Consider the following 22,054-nt stretch of genomic DNA (forward strand, 5'->3'; position numbering starts at 1 on the left):
TGACTTTTTAACCATATCACATGGACATTCCAAGATATAATATTCTGAAGAGGTATTCATTCATTCATTCAACATTCAATTGTGATACACAAATTCATCCCTGTAGTTAATATGCCATTTAAATATAACTTGAAATTTTTCATTTCATATTCATAATCACCTTAGAACTTGGATACATTGTTTGATACATACTCCCCCCTCTATCATACCCAATATTAACTACCACTCATTCAGAATCATATATTTATATCTGTATAACTCATTATCAACATTGGAATGACATACAAAATTACATGTACAATCATGTGCAAACCAACTCATCTCTAACATTATGAAAATAATTATTTATGTGTTATCCATAAATATATTTAAACAATTCAATGCTGAAACATTTGCTAACTATTCAATTTATTTTCTCATGTGCTTTAGTTATACCATACACTGCTCTACCACATTTATTAAACCAAACTTCAATTTTATATTGACAGAAAACATTCCAAAATTCAAGCTTAGTATGTTTATTGCAGATATATTCTTAATAAAGCATTTCCTACATTCATATGCTCTAGTAAGTATAAAGAGGATGTTTCTAGTGTTATACTCAATTTCATTTCAAAATTCAAATAATTTTATGCTTGTAATAAAAATCTTCTAAATTGTACTTAATACTGATAAACATTTTAATACTCTAATTTATCAAAACGATAGACTGTCAATAATTTTAACTAATACTGTACAAGTAACATTGTATCAAAACAATACATTTTAAAATTTACAACAATATAATAAAAAGGGAGAAAAGATAATAAAAATGTATAAATAGAATGTTCAGGTAAAACATGATTTTTTAAAAATGTGCTATATTCCTGCTCACAATTTATGCAGTACTGCTTCACCAGCATTACAGTTTCAGAGCATCTTGCTCATATATGAATACAATTCTAAACATGAAACCGCAGATTAGGAGTTAACCTTAGAAGGTTGTCAATTCTATGATAATTGGGGCCAAAAAAGAACACTACTTAGTGTTAAAGGAGATCTACCACAAAACTACACCTCTAAGAAAATGTTAATTTCTTATCAAAGATAGCAACTTTTCTTAACTTTTTCTTTTCTTAAAGTACTTTTTTTCTGGTAATTTTTATAGAAGTATTTTTAAACACTCACTTGGTTTTTAATCAGTGGTACCAGGTCTTCAGGAATATTGCCCAATGGGTAAGCTCGGCCTGCCAAACAACAGCTGTAAGGAAATACAGATAACAAGAACTACAACTCTGTATTAAACAAACAGTTGGTTTTACTACTTCTCTGGCTATTCATATTTGAAACATCCAGGCACAGCTCACAGCTCACAGCTTCCCCCACTCCCATTCAATGCTATATTCTTAGTTTACTAAATATAGGCAGCCCTAAGTTAATTTACTCTGAGAGAACTTTGCCCACAAAGATTTTGTTAAATTATTTCTACAGATTCTCAGCATCTTCAGGACTGCTAATAGTGTTTATAGCCATAGTATATTATAGACATGCAAGGACAGTCTGCTATTAGTTTATACAGGTAATTTTTAACATATGATCACAACTGGGAGCAGAATTTCCATTGCTGAACAAGGTTGGTTGTTAAGTGAGTCATGGCCAACCTTTTTTTGCCATAGTTCTTAATCACAAGAGTTGTGAAGTGAATCATGCAACCGTTAAAGAGAATCTGGCTTTGCCCATTGACTTTTTTTGTTGGAAGCTGGCTGGGAAAGTGGTAATGGGAGTCACCCTGGGACGCTGCAAATGTCATAAATACAAGTTGGTTGCCAAGTGCCTGAATTTTGGTCCTGTGACCGTGGGGATGCTGCAATGGTTGTGTGAGGGCCACTTGTAAGTCACTTTTTTCATTGCCAATGTAACTTTAAATGGTCCCTAAACACATGGCTTTAAGTTGAGAGTGGTTAAGGCACCAGGCTAGAAAGCAAGAGAGTGTGATTTCAAGTTCCGCCTTAGCCATGAAAGCCAGCTGGCTGACCTCATTGTCTCTCAGCCCAATTCACCTCACAGGGTTGCTGTTTGGGGAAAATAGGAGGAGGAAGGTGCGTTGGATATGTTCACGGCCTTGAGTTGTTTGTGAAAATAATAAAGGCGGGATATAAATGAATGAATAAATAAATAAAAATAAATTTTATAATCTCTAGTTTCTAGCATCAGAAGTATATTCACACACACAAAAAGCAAAAATAAGAGTCCTTTTTTGAAATAGTTCTTGTTCATGTACAGTTTCTACCCACCTACCTATTTATTTTAATATGTAAAATAAATTTCAATGAGCAATTTAAATATTACTGGAATTGCTTTTTACCATTAGAACATGACATGCATCCAAACACAAAATCCTTCAGTATGGTAAATATTTTGCCTTTAAGCTGCTACTAGATTTATTTAAAATTTTATCATCTTAGCACAGGAAGTAGAAGGAAACAGTAGTACTTTGCAAGAACATCAGCTACTTCACAGATTACTCCTTCCACATATCTTACGAACAAAATCAAAGACACATTTTACAGTTTCAGCGAACAAACTGTAGTTCACTCAAAAGTGTTCAGGTACAGAGGCAGTTGGATCATAGCAACAATATTTATCAGCTTTGTGTGATAATATATTTTAATTTTAGCTCTTTTCTTTAATTTTGAACCCATACAGAATCCCTTGTTTTCTCTAATCCTATTATTAGACTAATATATGCAGAGACTGATTCGCAGCTTTTACTGATTCATTCATTATTTACTAATGAATCAAATCAATACTTTTAAAGGCTAATAGCAATTGTTAGTATATAAGCAAATTAATAGCGCCCCCTGGTGTCCTACCTAGGTTGACTGAGATTTAACTTTTCAACCAAGACATACTGTATATATCGTAAAAATATCATTTCCAGGATTGTACGCTGCAAGTCATCAGAAACACACCAGTATATTCTGTTAATGTAACTTTTTGTTTGCCCAGTTCAGCCAGCAAAGGTACAGAAATAATCAGCAAAAGGAGGACAGATACTTGGACTGGAACCTCAGTCAATCTCAGACCAATCTGCAGTTCTAATATGCAGTTCTACTGCAGTTCAGTACTGAGAAATAAGCCAGTAAAAGATGGAGCTCCCACCCATAGTACATCTGTCACAATATCCGATCTTATCAAGCAATCCATTACTTAATTAAGGCTTACAGGACAATGCTCTTGCTCCCCTTAGCTTTCTGTCATGCACATCAGTACATATAAGCTATGATTTTAGTGATAAGACCTATAACGAAAGGTCTCTTCACTCAAAAAATAGAATATGCTGAATAATCTAACCTGGAATAACTATAGGAAAAAGAGATTTTTCTCTCAGAATCTTTGCAGACCCCCTTTCTGATCTCCATTCAGACATGAGTATCAATTGTGAGGTATCATTGAAATCAAATTGATGAGTTTTGTTTTCCTGTTCATTTTCTGATTAACTTTTCCTGTAGTCAATGTGTCATTTTATTGGTGTGTCATTTTTATTTTACATGATTGGTTTTTTTCAGTGTTTTTTTTTTAATTATAAATTCATTACTATTTAAATTAATTATATGCCCCCGCTCCATTAGATTCTGGATGTCTTACAGATATAAAAATAACAGATGCCTTTAAACCATACAATACCATGGGCAACCCGGTCTAAAACAATCACAACAATAACTCTGTTAGGAGTACACACACGTACAACCCCAGTTAAACTATTGAAATATTGCATCAGCATAAATTGCACAGCAGGATTTTTCTATTTCATGTGGCTATGTGGCATATTTAATTTATGCTGTTGAAAAAAGCATACCTTATGTAGACAAGCAGTTTGTTGCCCATAATGACTTGCTCATCTAAAAAAACAGCAAAAAATACATACATAATCTTGAAAACTGAACACATTTACTAAAAGTTCTAATGTATGCAGATTTAATAAAGCCATATACCAAAATCAAGATCCTATTACCTCTTTAAGTTGATAAATTGAGAGATACCAAATTCAATGTATGCAGATATTTAAATATTCCCAAAGGTTCATGCCAAATACAACTTTCTAAACCTGACTGATAAAGTAAAAAAATAAATTCTACTCTTACATGTAGTATTATACTGTAGCTATTACTGTATAAAAAGACACATTACTTTCAGTCTTGAGAGTACAATGCTATTCATTGTTTCAAAAACAAGTATTATGCAAAACAGTGTAATATATTGGCCTATCTACCTCAGCATCTTTTCTAATTAATAACAGTGACCCTCATGAAGGATTAGCAAATTATTTAACTTTTGTATGTCTAAGATTAGGCACTCATACAAGACTACATATAAAAATCATTTTTTCAGATAAACGTTATTGTTGGGACTATCCAGTGAAGTAGTTCTTGCACACAACAAGCCAATTATCAATAAATGAAAACTGCCAGGCTGAGAATATATTGAGTAAAAAATAGTAATGAATAGTATTCTTCATAAGCGTTATTAGAGGAAAAAAGGAACCCACAATATAAGAAGAAAACCTTTCACAAAAAGTACTGATAAGGCATGGCATACCTGAGAGAGATTTTCCAGCACTAAGTGGATGAGCAATGGCTTTGAACAATTTCTAAAAAAATAAAGTGGAAGAGAAAAAATTATCACATCAATGGTTCCTTTGTGATTTTGGTTTTTCATTCTTGAAAATTATTACATCCTAAACATTTTCACACATTGTCACGTAGAGATATTAGTGGACTTGACAGTAACATAGAAAACTTTATAAAAGAAAAAGAAAAGCCTACAAAGTAACTTAAATTGGTACTGTATCAAGGATCCTGTAAGGATGGAAAGAGATGCTCAAACATGGTAATTTTCTTTAAATGATTAAGATCATTTTGTAAAGATTCATTTTTCTTACATAGAGAAATGCTTTTTTAACAATACAAGAAAAGAAGGAAGAGTAGGAGGAGCGGTTTAGTCTAGCTAGATTGATGTCAGATTAAACTCTGTGCGAAACCAGTTTAAACTCAAGAACAACATGGAACAATTCAGTCAGAGTTCAGTTCTTTATTTGCTTACACATAGCAGACAGAATCTTGCCAGATTAAACAAGGATATACCCTGAGAGATTCTAGGCAGTGGCTATCCTTGCTCTCTTCCTCTACGTCAGGCCTGGAAGCCATCTTTTGCATTGGGCCTTCAGGCCTGCCTTGTTTACTATGGTGGGAAACTGGGAGGCAGGATTGTATGGAGCATGGGTGAGATATAGTCATAATAACATTCCTTTCTCAGAGAGTCAAGGACATTTTGCCCTGCACCTGGAGGGTTGGAACTGGGAGGCATCTCCAGTTGGGACGGTACTTTGATTGGACCATGTGATGGACATATGGGTGCCGGGCAAGGACTTGGACTTTCCTTTGGGTGGGGAAAACCTGGAAGCTTTCAGATTCGGGTTTTCCCAGATGTGCCAATATGACATCTCTAATAAAATGGAACTTTGACGAACTTCAAGCCTCGGAGTCTTCTTTCGTTGGGGGTGTTACTTGGAACCCTGACACTGTATTTACTCTAGCCTGTGCTGCCTCTTGTCACCTTCACATTTCTGGAATGTACCCTCCCCTTCCTGGGAAACTGACGTTTCTTGTAGTTCATCACCCCATCTCCTCCTCAATGGACATAATCTCTTATAATCATTTGCTTTATTGCTATATTGCATATTGTCAAAGGCACAACAGTTATTCCCATGATCTCAGCAAGTGACTTTCATATTTTTAAAGGAAGTTTTGAAACTGCTCATTTATCCAAACTGAATCTGAATTTAATGGGAGATTTTAATTTTGAAGATTTGTATGATATTTAGTAAATTGATTTATTTGATTGTATTTGATTCTCTATCCGTCTCTGTGTTTCTCAAGATCTATAAGCTATTGTAGCTAATTGCATTAGGAAGAAAAGGAATTATTAAAAGAATAATCCTAATTCAAAGCCATCCATTAGCATTCAAGATACATCTTCCTACCTCCATTGGAGTAATGTAGTCATTCATTCCACTATTATAGACATATATCATGGCATCATACAGGTGGTTTTCCCAACACATAAGGACAACCTAGAAGCAAAACAAAGTTTCAGATTTTTAAATGTGCTAAAAACCACATGCAGATTAGTCTCAGAACATACATCACTTCAAGGTATGAAATTTGTTAGCAATATTTATATGGATACAAGAGATAAAAGGCCTTCCTTTACCCATGAGTAGAAAATTCATAGCTTGTGAATCATCCTTTCTCAAGACTCGTCAAAAACATCAGCATTTTTTAGGAGGACTTTAACCTATGACTTCAAAGTCTGCATTTTCCCTCAATCCCTTTTCTAATGGGCTGGACAATCTGCCTTTGTCAGATCTATATATCTGGAACTAGGTATCTATAGATACATTTCAGTATTTAGTCCAATGCATTCATCAAAGTAGGCCTGAAGAGCAGCTGGCACTATTTTTTTTTTTTTAATTTGATTTATATGCCACCCTTCTCCGGAGACTCAGGGCGGCTTACAGTGCGTTAAGCAATAGCCTTCATACTTTTGTATATTTATACAAAGTCAGCTTATTGCCCCCACAAACTGGGTCCTCATTTAACCTACCTTAGAAAGGATGGAAGGCTGAGTCAACCTTGAGCCTTGGAGAGATTCGAACCAGCAGAAATTGCAGGCAGCTGTGTTAATAACAGGGTGCTTTAAACCACTGTAGTACCAAGGCCTTCATTACCAAAATTCCTATGACTAAGGAATTATTATAGCAAGCTTCCTCTTTTTATAGCCACAAATCATCCTAAAGTAAGATTTGGGATTAATCAAGTGACAGATTAAAACACAAGATCTGGTTACTAAATACAGTATACTTGGTACTTAACTACTTTGAAACTCATCAAATTTGGTACTTAACCATTTTGACACAAATATTTTGTCCCGGTACTCATCATTTGTTTGGTACTCATCACACCTCCTGGAACCAATTAATAATGAATACCAAGGTACCACTGTACTTTATAGCACTAAGGAAAACATACAATATAGAACTCTTTGAATATTCCTCTTATTCATCAATAATACATTATAAACTATAAAAAGTTATCACCTGTTGTATATCAAGGCTGGTAATATCCATATGTACAATGCAGGCTTCCATGTTTGCCATTAAGTTCTTATCTTGGAAATGAAGTAGCAAATCCTTCATAATCTGAGCTGTGATTCCAACCAATTTATCACTTAAAATGTATGGCTCAAGACATTCTAAAAACACTCCCTTTGCTACAGAATTTTCACTCATCTTGTCATACATTTGACCAAATAATATATCTCTGTGGAGGAAAAGACATGGCAAGTATTTGACAGAGATTATTCTGAAAGTTTATAGTTTATGTAAACTGGATAAATTTGTAGCAATACATCTGTTTTAGCCATCTGCTATTTTATACAAAAACAATTTCTAAACATAGTACTATTATTCAAAATTATGCAGACAGAACATACACATATATGTTTACCTTAAAGCTAGCTATAGAACAATTAGCCATTAAGATTATGCAAGTCCATTGGCAAGGTGCCTTTGAAGCACCACATCCTCTTGAAGACTGCCCTACCCATTCTTAATACCCTCCCTCCCTTCTCTGAAAATACACAGAAGATTCAGAGGAATACTTCAGGTATTGCATGAAGCACTTCTCCAAGTGCTATGGCACAAGTAGATTCGATCTCACTCTTATTAAAACAGCCTAGAAGACTAGCACAGACTGCAATCCAGATGCAATCTACTGGAAAATTTGCCATAATTCATGAGACATGCTTTTACTTACATTCGCTGAAGCAGGAGACAATAGTCAACAATGACAGGGACCATAGTCTGCAGAAAAGGAATATGGAAAATCTAACTATTTGCATATACCAAGGGCCTCTCCTTAGTAGACCAAAAGGTTCTTAATGGGAGAGGTGGACTCTTAGATAGTCAAGTCCTATACCCAAATCTTAGATTGTGCTTAATAAGAAAGTAGCAACTAGTGCAGATCTTGCAGTGCAGTACTGTATTTTACAATTGAGATGCTGTATTTTGCACCAATAGCAACTTATGAATACTTTTCAAGAACACATTAAATACAGGATATTTTTTTTGTTTACTGTATTATGTGAATATTAATAATTGCCAAAGAACTAAATTATAGTAAACTACTTAAGACTGATGGCCTGACTGGCCTGAAAACAAGATTTCTTGATATGTGTTACTTTGTTATACATCCATGTAAAATGATATGGGTATTTTACATTTAGTCAACTCTAAGGCAACTGGTACTCATCTCGCTTTTTATCATCATCTTTTTCCTTCAAATTACAGTCAATGTTATGTATACAATATTTATACAGAAACTCTTGGTCTTTGAAAGACTGCAGGATTTTTTGCTCATTTTGCTGCCTTAGACTAAGAAGACACACATCATGGTAGCTTTATTCTTGTCCATTATCTAAACAATGTATTTTCCTTCTAGTTCCTTAAGCAATTGCATCTGTTCTTACCATCCCTTTATTCTTTTCTGTTTATTTTATATCTTCCTACAACTATATATACTTGTGAAGTCTCTTCAATATGAATTTTCCATTTATATGATAAATTGGAAATGAACCAAAATATGTGATAATGTTAGTGCCTAAGACCACAATTTCTTTTTCCTCTTGAAGATAATTCAAGAGGAAAAGTTATTGCTCCTGCTTTTTCTTTTTAATACACCCTTTGGGAGTAAGTCTAAAGTAGCATACCTGAAAATGTTGCTCCATAACTTGGATTTTACCCTGCTCAGGACATTTCTTCATGGTTCGATCAGCACAATGAATAAGTATTTCAACCATCTATAAACACCAAAAGATTATAGTATGTCTATAGTCCTAATATAATGAGACATGTCTGATTAAAAAAAGTACTACAAAAACATTGGTACAATACCTTTTTGCCCAATAAGCACCTGTATATTTTATGAGGAAGTTTGCTTCAGGCATATTTTGAAATTATTTCCCAAGGGCTCATTAAAGTGGACTTGAAGGCAAGGCAAGGAAAAGCAAGGTTCACCAATTTCCCAGACCTTCTTCGGGTTTAGATATTGATCCTCAAGAGAAGTAGAATGCTCCCCTCCCCTTCGTTTCTGATAAAGTGACAAAAGGGCTGTGGAACCAATTTTCTGAGTGCAGAAGGAGGTCTGGCTGGGATTCCATTCCTACATTCCAGGTTTGCTACTGCAACCTGGAATCTCTCTTTCTACCCCAGAGGACTTAATTAATAAATTTTGTTCTTGCAGATCCTAAAGGACAGGGCCCAAAATCAGTTTAATAGTAAAGATTATTTCCCCTCCTTCCCCAGAAAATTTTCATAGAGTGTCCAAGGAGCAAAGCAGCTTCATCTGTTCTACTGGGAATATAGCAGGAAACATGAGTACTAAGAAACCCAGTCCTGTGCTTGCATGAAGGATGGATTCCCTACAGTTTGTCCTATTTTTTAAGGCATAAGACAATTGCATGTAGTTCATACAGAGCAAAAACAAAAAGCAAAATCCATCGGCCAAAAGCAGATTTAATATTGACTTAGAATTTTTCTTCCTGCTTTTAGAAAAAACAATTTTGAAATCATTTCATAATTTCTATGGAGTTTGAGACAAATTGTCCCAATCTACTTTCCAGTAATAGAAATTTGAGCAGAATGCGAGCATATTCAATCATAAAATCATAAATAAAGGAAACTATATTATGGTACTGTATTCAGATGCTTCTACAGGAAAACATCTTTATTTCAGTTTTTAATTCTGCAGTAATACTGAAGTGGTAAAACTTTAACACTTAATCCAATATTAAACTTCTAACTGACTGCATACAGGATTCCTGTAACAAATGTACACTAAAATTACCTCAAAGTAAGACAATTCTGAATTTAAGATAATTTTTCCACTTATAAAAGCAAGATTAGATCAAAAACAGTAAAAAAAAACCCGCACTCCTCACATTTCTCCTTTATAATACTATTAGAGTAAAACAATCCTCTCATTTGAAAAGTAAATTATTTGGATATAGAGTCTTCCTTTCTAGTTCAGGGAACTAGACACCAAGTTCAGAAAGGAGAAAAACAGGATTAAACATTCTTGGAGCTCTATTGCCTCGGTTTTATCCTCTTTTTTTGCTGTTTAAAAATGTAGAAAATTAATAACCATCTATAACGTGAGTAGTTTAACCTAAAATTCTATTAAAATATACCTTAAATATCATGTATAAAGATGTAGGTATACAAACAAGGATTAGTTATAGGAAACTGCATGGCTAAAAATCAACCTTTTCGCAATGAAACCCACACATACGTATTTCATAGAGGAAAATAAAATATACAAAAAGAATTTCATTCTAAAGCTGAACACAAATTTAGATTAAACAAAAGAAAAACTCACTCTGTCTGCAACAACAGCCTTCCGTTTTTGTTCATCCCCAGATAAGCCTGTTTCAAAAACAAAAGTCTTTTAATTTTTAAACTCAGGGCACAAACAGAAGCAATTTCTTTTTATCTCCTATAAAGTTTTAAGTATAATAACAAGTGCTTAATGTTTTATAATTTATACAAACTATCCAGGTATAATTGAATTACTATGGTAGTGAATTTATATGTTATTTCTAATGTTTAATGTTTCCAGTTTTATAACCGGAACTCAGAAGGTGGAATTTTTAATATTATGATAAATGATCAAAAATAGTTTAATGTCTATTTACATAATGCATGCTAAATTCAGCAGCAGTGGCATACAACTTGAACTTCCCAGTTTTTACAACTTTCACATAAGGTATCAACCATTTCAATCACCGCTAGCTATTCACATACTGTAACTTACTGTATGTCCTTTCAAAAGTGATATGCAAAAGCCTTGATTGTCCAACGCCTTATATGACACTCATGGCATTGAAAGATTGTGACTTCATATGCAAGATGAGTAAATAGTACAGTACATGAAGTAACAAATGACAGGAAGAAATGATGGCAACCAAGAACAGAAAAAAATTGCTGTTACTTGATTTAAATACACTTACCCACAACAGCTTTGGCTTTTCCTTCATGAAAGGACCACGACAAAGCCAATGCTTCATTAAGACATTCTTGTTTCAGAAGGTGATCGATCCTCTAAGATAAAAAGCACAAAAATTACATACAGAAATATAGATAAATAATATTCAGTGAAACATGGATACTATAAACTTAACAGAAGCTTGCAGTGATCCTGTTTTTGTCTTCAGCATTCTAAAGGCTTGTTCTGAAGAAAGTAGCATTTTCTTTAAAATTCAAATGAAAACCATCTAGCTAATTCTGTTTTAAAAACAATTACTAATTCCTCTTTTCTCAGTCAGAAATTTAAACAATATTTAGGAATCATTTTAAGCTAAAAGTAATACTGTATAACCTAAAATCAAGATCTTCCACACACCCACTAAAATAATTATATTTGTATTATTTTTCAATCTGAAATAAAATTTACAAGACAAATTCCAAGTGGAATTAAATTGACAGGTTATCAGTGGCAGATAATGGCTGGCTGGGGAATGCTGGAAGTTGAAGTTTACCTCTTAAAATTGCCAATTTTGAGAAATATTAGTTTAAAATGTTATATTAATAAAAATGATATACAGAAGTCGGGATACTGATTTTTTTTTTCAACAATCTGTACATTTTATCTGAAAATGTTTCTCACTGACAGCTCTATTTATCAAGCCATGAAAAAAAGTAACTTGTTCCTTCTCTCATCACTTACCTCCCTCCAGGTCCTCAGTGTTAAAACATGAACAGACTGAAAGCAGATGAAGGGAAAACAGGTGAGTAACAGATATTTATTTAAGAGTATATTAGCAATAATTATGGTATCTTAAGGAGTAGAAGGATGATGAATCAACTTTTCACACATATGCTAAATAGCTTTCTTTGATTTTGGCAGGGGAATTACTGAAGTTGAAATCAATGTATCTCAGAGGTGTCCATGTCAAAGAAGACTATGCTGAACTATTTTAGAGTTGTCGACAAAAACAATTTTGCTGACAATAACAATCCCCCAAAGTCTCATAATCATATATTTTTCTTTCTCTTTCCTTCTCTAGAGCAGCTGCAATAAAAAGTTCAAATACCGTCATTATAAATTTTGCTTAATTCAAGCTTGCTGTGTTACCTGAACTGAACAAATCTATGTAGAAATGTTCACATCATGTTATGAAAATGTATTTGAATTAAATCACTTGATTAAAGGACAGATGATTTACTCAGCTAACAGGTCTGATAAGTAATAAGAGAAATGATAAAGAAGAATAAGGTTGATTCAGCCTTCCACCCTTCCAAGGTCAGTAAAATGAGGACCCAGATTGTTGGAGACAATAGGCTGACTCTGTAAACCACTTAGAGAGGGCTGTAAAAGCACTGTGAAGTGGTATATAAGTCTAAGTGCTATTGCTATTAACCTGGACAAACTTACCTTTGTACCCAAATAAAAAATCTGACCACCACAGTTGCTGATTGACTGGTAGCAAGCCTTCTCACCCACCAGTGCCTAAAAAACACAGAATATTTTTATTTATGCAGGAGTACAAAATTTACGTTGTTATTGGATAAAAGCCAGGTATAATAAATAATCAATTGTTTAAAATATAAATGAAGCAAGACAAGCAAAATATTTTAGCGGTTTATCCTCAGTGTCTTTGAATTTGTGGTATATAGTACATACCATATAGCACTATATGTACTATATAGTACATATAGTATATACTGGTATATAGTACCTAAAACAAAAAAGAGCTTTAACTGTTTAACATTAATTTACACCCTACACTAAAAAATTGCTACTATTCTGTACTAAATTATGCCATAAACATGACAAGGATCTAGGTTATTTGAGGGCGTGCCTCTCCCCAATCATATCTACTCATCATTTCTGGCAGGAGATGTACGCTCTGGATCCTAACTATTGTAGAGCGACATCTGGCGGGCCCCAAGAAGAGACCTTTTTCTGTTATGATATCTATCCTTTGGAACAGCATTCCCCAGACATTAGATTTGCTCTGACTTTGAAGGCCCTTTAAATACAATTTTCAAAGTCTAAACTTGAACAGCAAAGGGGAAAAAAAACCTTGTTATCCTCTTTGAAACATGTAGCAGCTATAAACTGCCTATATCTTGATCCACTGAAAAGCAAAGCTATATTTTAGAAATATAAAATGGAGTATGATTTCTTTGGTCAGGCTGTACATGTCATATTCCTGTAAACTTTTAATTCCAATAAATATTACAGCTACGTTAACATCTGAAAGTCACTTACAGACTGGATGTACCCAGTAGCACAGAGAATTTTATGACAGTGCAAGCAACAAGGCTCAATAAAACTGGGTTAATCTTTATGGTGAAGGGCTTTCAAAAGTTATATTTGTTATAATGGGTACAATGGCTATACATCAGCAATATATTATAAAATATATAAATGCAGCTACCATGTAAAATTGTATTAAAACCATTTCCTATAAAATGCTTTGAAAAAGTAATGCCTTTGTTATTACAACCAGTAATAAGAGTGTACTACATAGCAGATACAGCAGCCATGATATAGAGAGAGTAAAAAGAAAGAAATTTATATCTGTAACATTTCAAGACACCTCAAATTTCAGAAAAGAATACTACAAAAGCAAAACAGAATAGAATACTACGGAAACAAAACAGAGCCATACCAGTGCTTGGCTAACATTGCCTCCTGTTGCCAACGATTTGAAGTGGCTGCTATTATATACTAGCTGAACTTCTGATATCTCTACAGTCTCAAGTTCCTCTTGTGTATGACGGTCTATCACATGTAATTTTTCCACACTGTCTAGAAGCACAATTGTATGGGAGTTTATCCACTAGAGGAAAGCAAAAACAAGAAATTGATATTAAAACAGTGATAGTGTTTATTCAAGTATCGAAGTTAGCAGCACTGTATAATTAGGTCCGAAAGTTGCACAGTAATGTCACAACAAACGATTCAGAAAAGCTGCATCAAGAGAATTACATAAGTAAGACCTCGTCTCCAACACTGTGTGTAGAATTCTAGACACTACATTTTAAATGGAGGGATGGTGGTGTTCAGACAAACTGGAAGGGGTATAAAAAGTGAGAATGAAAATGATCAGGGAACTGGAAGTTAATTCCTATGAGAGAAACTGAGGAAGCTACACTCAGACTCCAGCAAAATATAACTAAACACAGATGTATGACTTATCAGCCACCTCAAGTTAACATCAACTTATACAGCATTTAATACTTGAAAGCTTAAAAGTTTACACTCAGTTTTGTGACTTAAGGTGTCCAGTGGGTATTGCATTAATATGGGTTTCGAACATTCTTAACAGTTGACATAGCAATCTTGCTTATTATGTCTATTTTTACATATTCATATAATTTCTTTCTAGACTTTGTGCAAATATTTTTTCTTTTCTATTACTATAAAGAACATAAGAAATTGTTCTATTGCTGCCAAGTAGTTTGGAAACACATGAAAAATGGCATACGTGACAAAAATGTATCCAAAAATTGCATTTATTATTAAATAATTATCCAGGAAACAAATAAAAGTCATCAGTCTGATTTTTTTCCAGACATCTCAAGTCACTTTAATTTGAGATATACTGTACAGATCTTCTTTCAATCTAGAAAATACTAGTATTTCCTACTTAAGTATAAAATTCAAATACTTACTGTAAAATTGATTAAATCATAATGCAAGTGTAGCTGCTTCTGCTTTGTAACATGTATTGCTCCAGATTCATCTCTTTTTACCTAATGGAGAAGTTTATCCCATTATTCTTTGACATCTCCCTTGCAAATCAAGATTCTTTGGTATTAATTTTGTAACTTACTAACCTTTGCAAGCAATACTTAGATGTTATAATATTTTTGAAGATATTTATACTGTACTTAGTATATTTACATAATGGAATAAAAAGACAAATGCAAAATATAAATTGTAGTGCAAACTCTGAATCATCTAGAAAGCAATTGTTCTAGGCATTTTTGACATGAATATCACAACAGTCCAATCTTACGCTTTGCAATAACTTTTGTTTATAATACGATCATTCGAATTTGCAACGAAACTAGCACATATGAACACTCATTTAAAAATACAGCCATTTCCAACTCAGGAGCCAAGCGCAAAAATTATTTTCCATTCATTTTAAGAGAAGACATTTACAAAAGCAAATTTCAAACTTTAGGGATAGCCTGAGCCTTACCAGAAGGAAATGGACCACATCTCCTCGACAGAAAGCAAGCACTGGATTCACAGATGTTTGGGCAGCAACAAAATACCAGGCAAGCAGTGGAACACTAGATGGTTCCATCTTTAAAAAAAAAAGGCAGGGAGAGGAGAGATTCAATTGTTACCACCACAGAAGAAATTAAAAATGCCACATGGGTAAAATTTAAGATCTTCTTGAGAGTAAAATGTAAGAGTAAAGTACAAAGTATCTTAGATTTTAACTTTTATAGAGATATGCTTAGTTAGCTATTTAAAACATTATTAGCATAAACACATCAGAAGATGCTCTAATCCCAACAATTTTAATCATGTGCTTAGCAGCACATGATCACGAATGAAGGCAACATGTTCTAAGATAATGTTGCAGGATCCAATCTAAGTTGGCTCCAGTAACCAACTCAGGTTGGATCTAGCACATGATCAAGAAATCTACAGGAGTCTCAGGACAGAACAGACACATAAATGATGTTCATATAAATCAAATAATGAAGATCAGTTTAGAGTACAATATAAATCAAACACACACTAGAAAGAGAATTTTGTAGTGGAAGGATCAGTACAATTTATTATAGACTGGCTTTTTTGAATGTTTAGAAACTTTATGTTCCATTCATTTCCCAAGCCTGCAAGTTCTGTTCTTTATATATGCCAGTTCTATAATAATATTATTCTATTAAACCTTCAGAAAGCAGCTAGATTTCCAAGCTACTTTTTCCTGAAATAATAATGACTTCACTTAAGTGTTGAAATTCCCTTTTCAGAGGCCCATTTCACTTTCAGTATTTTTTAAAAAGATGGTAAAGATCTTATCTGATCTTCTAATTAATTGCTATTTTAAAATCATTTTTATTGTTGCATATTTCACAGTTGCTGAATTTTATGCTTCATATTAATGTAAGCTTTCACTATTTAAATGTTTACAGGTAGCCCTTGACTTACAACCCAAAATTTCTTTGAACAGTTACTAAATAAACTGTTGCAAGTCGAGAACTATCAGTATTTGTAACTAAATATTTATAATTCTTGGGAGAATGGGAGGAGTATAAATATTTAAAAGTAAGCAAAAAATTAATTACTCACACGACCATATGGGAATGTCATCCACACTTTCAAAGATGGCTTCAATCCAATCACAAGAATCTGAAGTTAATAATAATAATATAAAAATCATCCTTAACATCTGCATTTTACCATCTTTTTCAAATATTAATTTTAAAATGGGATGTTTATGGAAAGTAGGTTACCTTTGTTAAGGAAGCCATAGCTAGCAGAGAATATTGGGTGATAGGATGGTCTCTCAGCTCAGCCTTTGCATGTAAAGGCTCAATGCAGCAAACCTCTCCCTTCGAACCACTGAACAAACAGCGAGATTCACATGTTCTCACACCCATGACTCTCCTGAATCACAGAAAATGGGACAGATTTAGATACATGTCATATAGAAATGTATTTAAATGTAACACTTTTTTAAAAAAGTATAAGCCATACAATTTAAATAGGGTAGATATGATCCCAGGAGCAATAGGAAAATTGTGTCCGAGTCCTGCAATTAATATGATAATTTTTCCTTCTGCAGTTACTTTTTATATGGTTATGATAGTACTACATATGATCCTATGAACAATGACACAGTAGATAATGATTGAAAAAAATAAAAGTAGTAAAGGAAATATTATTTTGTCAAATAATATACAAACTGCAATCAAAATTTAAATGTCTGTGAAAATTCTCAGTCATCCAGGTCATGGTTGTCCCAAAGGTGCTTTTTCAAAAGGCAGCTGGACAGCCAGATGTGAGACCCAATGGCTAAAGTTGGGCTCTAGTAAGCAGCTGGTTTTGTTGCTGTTGTACCAGCCTTCCTTTTGCACCCTGAGTTGCAAGGGCTGGCAATGGAGTCTAATAGTTCTGGAGATTTTAACTTGCCCTCATGTGACATACAAGCTGGAGTGGCTCAGGAGTCCGTGGCTACCATAGCAACCATGGATCTGAGCCAAGTTGTCAAGGGCCTGACTCACAGAAACAAGCACAGATTAGATCTGGTTTTTTTGGAGGGGGGGTTGGTCTCGGGGCAATTGTGACACTATTTGAAGGTGAAGGTCATCAGTCTTTGGTCATGGTTATTCTCTGCTTGCTTTTCAGACTGCTTTTCATATAAAGCTACTGTTCCCTTCCAGAGATCTATTAGATCAGTCCATCCCAAGATCTGAAGGTTTAAGAGGAAGCTTTGGAATTTTCCTGAAGGCTTGACAGGCAGTCTGAGTGAGACTTTTCATTTCTGCCAAGAAAGGGCTTTTGCAAGTGCCTTGGATAAGATTGCCCCTGTATAGCCTTTCCCTGTACATTAGTCTCAGGGGCACAAAGAGAATGTCATCTGATGGGACCCAGGAAGCACTCCTTCTCTCTAACAGCACCACTGGAACAACCATCTCCAAAGAGATTTGAATTGTCTTGACCCTTAAGTGAACTTCTTCTAGTCACTAAGGTCACTAGTTCATTAGAATCTAGCTTCTTCCTCAATGTCTGAAATAGGTCGCGGTATGTCCACCGAGATTGTATTACATCAGTTTGCTATGGAATATATTTGTTCTCTTCTGTTCTGATCATTTCCATTTTTGTTTCACTTTCAATTACCATGGTTGTGTACACTGCTTATAGTCACTGTTGAGTTGGATGGCTAAATCTAATGATCAAATAACTAACTAATGTTATAATAAAATCAGATATTCTTACTTGAATGACAGTTCAAATACTGAACCACCACTGTCATTGCAGATTGCGAGAGTTGGATCATCTGTAAACTAAAGAAAATATTATTTTCCTCAATTCTTTATAAAGCCTACTTATTTTCTTTCCATTTCTCCCAATGTGACTTTTCCCTTATACTAAGCATGTACCTGTGATGCCAGCTACAACGATAGAATTCAATCTAAAATTAGAACTATATCAGCTCTTGTAACTGAACACAATTTATTTTAGTCAAAAAAGTCTAATCTCCATAATCTTTTCAATGCTACATATATAGTTTACAAGACAGAACAATTACCTTAATGTGCAAAATTGCAGTTCCTGGAGGATGTGCATCTATTATTGATCGTAACAGTTTTCCACTGGCCAGATCCCACATTGTAATCTGTAAGCAATATATTATTAACTTTCTGTAATACAACTAATTATTATTAAAAAATGAAAACTATAAGACATCTTTCAAGCCATCTATGGATGAAAGTTATAAAACTAAAGATTACTGAATGAAATCATCCCTTTTATTTCTTTTCAGAGAATTCTATAATAAAGCATATGATAGATACAATAGAAAAAACAGTGGGAAGCATTTTTCAAAGGTTGATGAATGACAAACTATGTATTGGAAATCATCCTTCTCTACAATCAAATTGACTCTGTAATCTTTTGCACGTTTATCTGGGACTATGTATATCTGTTTAAGTGTATCGGATATAAATTATTACCTGTCCTTTTGCAAAGCCACACAGAAGTCTCGAACAGTCATTGTTGATGCTAAGAGCAGATATAGCCCCATACTGTGCACCAACAGCAGTATTGCCCAAGCAAAGCCGAAGAGCCTGGTTAGGATCTAAACAGAATATAAATTTATTTAACAAGAGGGAAAGAATCACAAACTATGTAATCAATTAACATTTCAAACTTAGAAAAGAGTAAATCTACACAAATTTAATTGGCTCAGTTTAAAAACATGCTCAGTTATTCAAATCACGGTTGTTGTTGCTAATTTGAATTCACCAGGAATAACAGGATGTGCTGTTAAACATAAGCAGGGTGCTGGAAGAATACTGAGAAACTAAGTAGCAGAGTCCCACTGATAACAGGGCTAAGCTCAGATTCTCCATCCAAGGCAACTATATTAAAAAATGCTTATAACATAAATGTCTTGATTGGTAGAGAGTAGAAGGGTTCTGCTTCTGTCTAAACCAGGGGTCTCCAACCTTGGCAACTTTAAGACTTGTGGACTTTAACTCCCAGAATTATGGGAGTTGAAGTCCACAAGTCTTAAAGTTGCCAAGGCTGGAGACCCCTGCTCTAAACTGCATCTTGAAGAAAGGGAACCAAGAGAGTCTGCCTCATGAAAACAGAAGCTAATTTCACTAACAATAGGCCAGGTTAGAAACAGGCATAGGGCCTGTTGAAGACCTTCCTTCAATCTGTCTTTCACCCTTTGCTCTCTAAGCAAACGGATGAAACAATCTTCAACATTTTGACAATACGCTATAAGCTTTCACAATTTCTCTTTACTTTTCTGGCTTGCATAATCACAGTTTCTAGAGATGTCTAAACTGCGCATAAACTTTAAGGTGAAAAAAGCATTTGCGGAAGGTAAAAAGCGAGAGCAAATATTTTGTAATAGTGGAGAATATCTGCAGCGCGTAGGATGAGGGTGAAGGTTCGTTCTCTGAGCTTGTGAGTTGGTTTCTGAATGTTTTGTTACCAGGCTAGATAAACATAAAAACACTGATACTGACATCCCCTAAACTCCACTGAAGATGTTATCTAGCCTGGTAATGAAACATTAGGAAACCAATCCACAAGCTCAGAGAACGAACCTTCACCCTCATTATACACTGTAAAGAAGAAAGCTATCCAGCTATAACGAGAATACATAAATCAGTGAGAGAGAAAATAATTCTAGCCTTTTAATAAGTGCAGAAATTCAAACACTTTTGAAAAATCCATCTTTTGATATGAGATTAATTAACAGCTATAGGTCAGAAGCCAACAGTAGATGATCAGCTCTAGACAGTTTTGCATGAAATTGTTTTAAAATACATTTCAATTGAGCTTCGAGAATAATTTCGGATGACAACTATTCCAATCATCCGGTGAGACACACTCAGTAGGGAGACAGATGGGGAGGAAGGTGGAGAGTGACTTGTTTTTCCTGGATCTGCTGCATATTTTTAAAAAACCATTAATTATATTGCCCATCAGATATATTGTTATAATGTCTAATCTCTTTCAATCTTAAAGTTACTGTATCTTTCTAAACTTGCCATTGACCTAGAAACCATATTAGAGGTATCCAACTTTATCAATGAAATTGCATGAAAGATGAAGTATCATAAAAAGATTTAGTAATGCATTATTTATGTGCAACGCTATGTACTTGAGACTTGATAAAGATCAGGCATGCATATACAAGGCTTAATATTTAAATCTAAAATGACACCATCATCAGACAAAAATAAATCCACAGGAGAATACAAGCTGATTGAACAGGAGCACTGCAGGTGTTACCTTACAGTCAGCTCCTCTGCAAGTATACAGAACCTCAAATGCAAAGCTAAGTTTTATTTTGCTGTAATTGCTAACACCAAAATGTAATTAAAAGAATTGAGGGCAATTTACCCTGTTAAAAGACAAAAACACTCCAACCATCAGAAATTAAATACACAACACACAAGATTTACATGCTCACAACCATCATACAAGACATACATTTTAGTCTCTATCTGCTTTATAAGAACTTTGTCTTATAAAGTTATAAGAACTATATCAGAACTTTTTTTAGGGTTTCCAGAACAAAGATATAAAAATGCCATTATTGACATCTACACCATGGAAGATCTGTGGGTAAGTTACAATAAAAAGGCTACAAACAACAAATTTATTTTTGTTTATAATTCTAGATTCCCTACAAGAAGTTATTTCCTCAACTTTTGATTCATTTAAATTTATCTCATTTTTCTTGGTTTAAATTATTGTTCTGTAGTAATAAATTACAGATGCAAAGTTGAGAAGGCAGGCAAAAGCATTTCCAAGAGGTAATAGCTGCTCCTGAAGCCACAGAAGCTGCTATAGAAAAAGCTAAATTCATTTCTGGTCTATTAAAGAGCCACTGGGAAAGAAAAAAAAATCTGTAGAATTGCTTCTTACTTTAAAAGATCTTGCTTTTCTGATTTTGCCTTTTAGAATTGAATCTCAACAGATGAAGACTGCAGTAGATCAAGTAAAACAGACTTGATAGGAAAGAAGAAAATATTTGATTCTCTGAATCAAAAAATGTTAAACGTCTTAGACTTTAGTCATCTATTCTTATGAAAAAAACAATTATCTAATTTGCAGATTCTGATCAATAACGCATTGCGGGTATTGAAAGGAAATATATTCAGGATGAAATGAGTACTGTGTGCATAAATAATGGGCTCATTTGACTGCAATTAATTTTTATTTTCTTTTTTGAATAGTTTGTCCCTGGATTCCAGGTGTGAAGAAAAGTTTTGATTCAGAGGCGGAAGAAACGTGGATTGGACTGGGACTTTTTTTTTCCCTTAAAGAGGATACTTTTCATATATGTGAGAGGGTGATAGGCCACTATGAGTTTCTGTAATATATACAGTTCCAGGATATTTGTTGTGGAAGACACAATACTAAAAGGTTTTTTTTCCATTTATAGGCTTTATATACTATGCTTGATATCTTTTTTAAATATGTTGCTAAATATTTACTAGTGGCTTTGACACAAATTTTAAATAGTACTATTTTTTATTATTCTTTTATATACTATCTGCTTTTATAAAAATGCAACAAACTTTGGATATCAGATAACCAGACAATAATTTAGAAATACAGTTTAAAAACTATTATGATTTCAAATTTGAAGGCTGCAAAACATATTTGAAAGATATGGGAGAAAAGTATAATTTGTTGCTTATTCTTATGACAAAATTACACTCTGGGAT

General features: G+C 33.9%; 1 protein-coding gene across 1 annotated transcript in view; it reads right to left on the minus strand.

Moving 5' to 3' along the window:
• The window catches only part of VPS8 (VPS8 subunit of CORVET complex), an 87,398-nt gene that overhangs the window by 59,113 nt on the left and 6,231 nt on the right, over positions 1-22,054 (minus strand). The window contains exons 7-25 of the mRNA XM_070946443.1: positions 18,809-18,933; positions 18,385-18,471; positions 18,072-18,139; positions 16,586-16,739; positions 16,422-16,481; positions 15,316-15,423; positions 14,780-14,860; positions 13,774-13,944; positions 12,531-12,605; positions 11,823-11,858; positions 11,107-11,197; positions 10,476-10,522; positions 8,809-8,898; positions 7,857-7,903; positions 7,139-7,361; positions 6,023-6,112; positions 4,579-4,630; positions 3,839-3,881; positions 1,168-1,240 (exon numbers count right to left, since the gene is read on the minus strand). Coding sequence (XP_070802544.1) covers positions 1,168-1,240; positions 3,839-3,881; positions 4,579-4,630; positions 6,023-6,112; positions 7,139-7,361; positions 7,857-7,903; positions 8,809-8,898; positions 10,476-10,522; positions 11,107-11,197; positions 11,823-11,858; positions 12,531-12,605; positions 13,774-13,944; positions 14,780-14,860; positions 15,316-15,423; positions 16,422-16,481; positions 16,586-16,739; positions 18,072-18,139; positions 18,385-18,471; positions 18,809-18,933 — 1,721 coding nt within the window. The remainder of the gene's footprint in view (positions 1-1,167; positions 1,241-3,838; positions 3,882-4,578; positions 4,631-6,022; positions 6,113-7,138; positions 7,362-7,856; positions 7,904-8,808; positions 8,899-10,475; positions 10,523-11,106; positions 11,198-11,822; positions 11,859-12,530; positions 12,606-13,773; positions 13,945-14,779; positions 14,861-15,315; positions 15,424-16,421; positions 16,482-16,585; positions 16,740-18,071; positions 18,140-18,384; positions 18,472-18,808; positions 18,934-22,054) is intronic.

Source organism: Pituophis catenifer, unplaced genomic scaffold, assembly GCF_029215685.1.
Source record: "Pituophis catenifer annectens isolate HBS135680 unplaced genomic scaffold, rPitCat1.0.hap2 SCAF_6, whole genome shotgun sequence".
NCBI classification, from domain to species: domain Eukaryota; kingdom Metazoa; phylum Chordata; class Lepidosauria; order Squamata; family Colubridae; genus Pituophis; species Pituophis catenifer.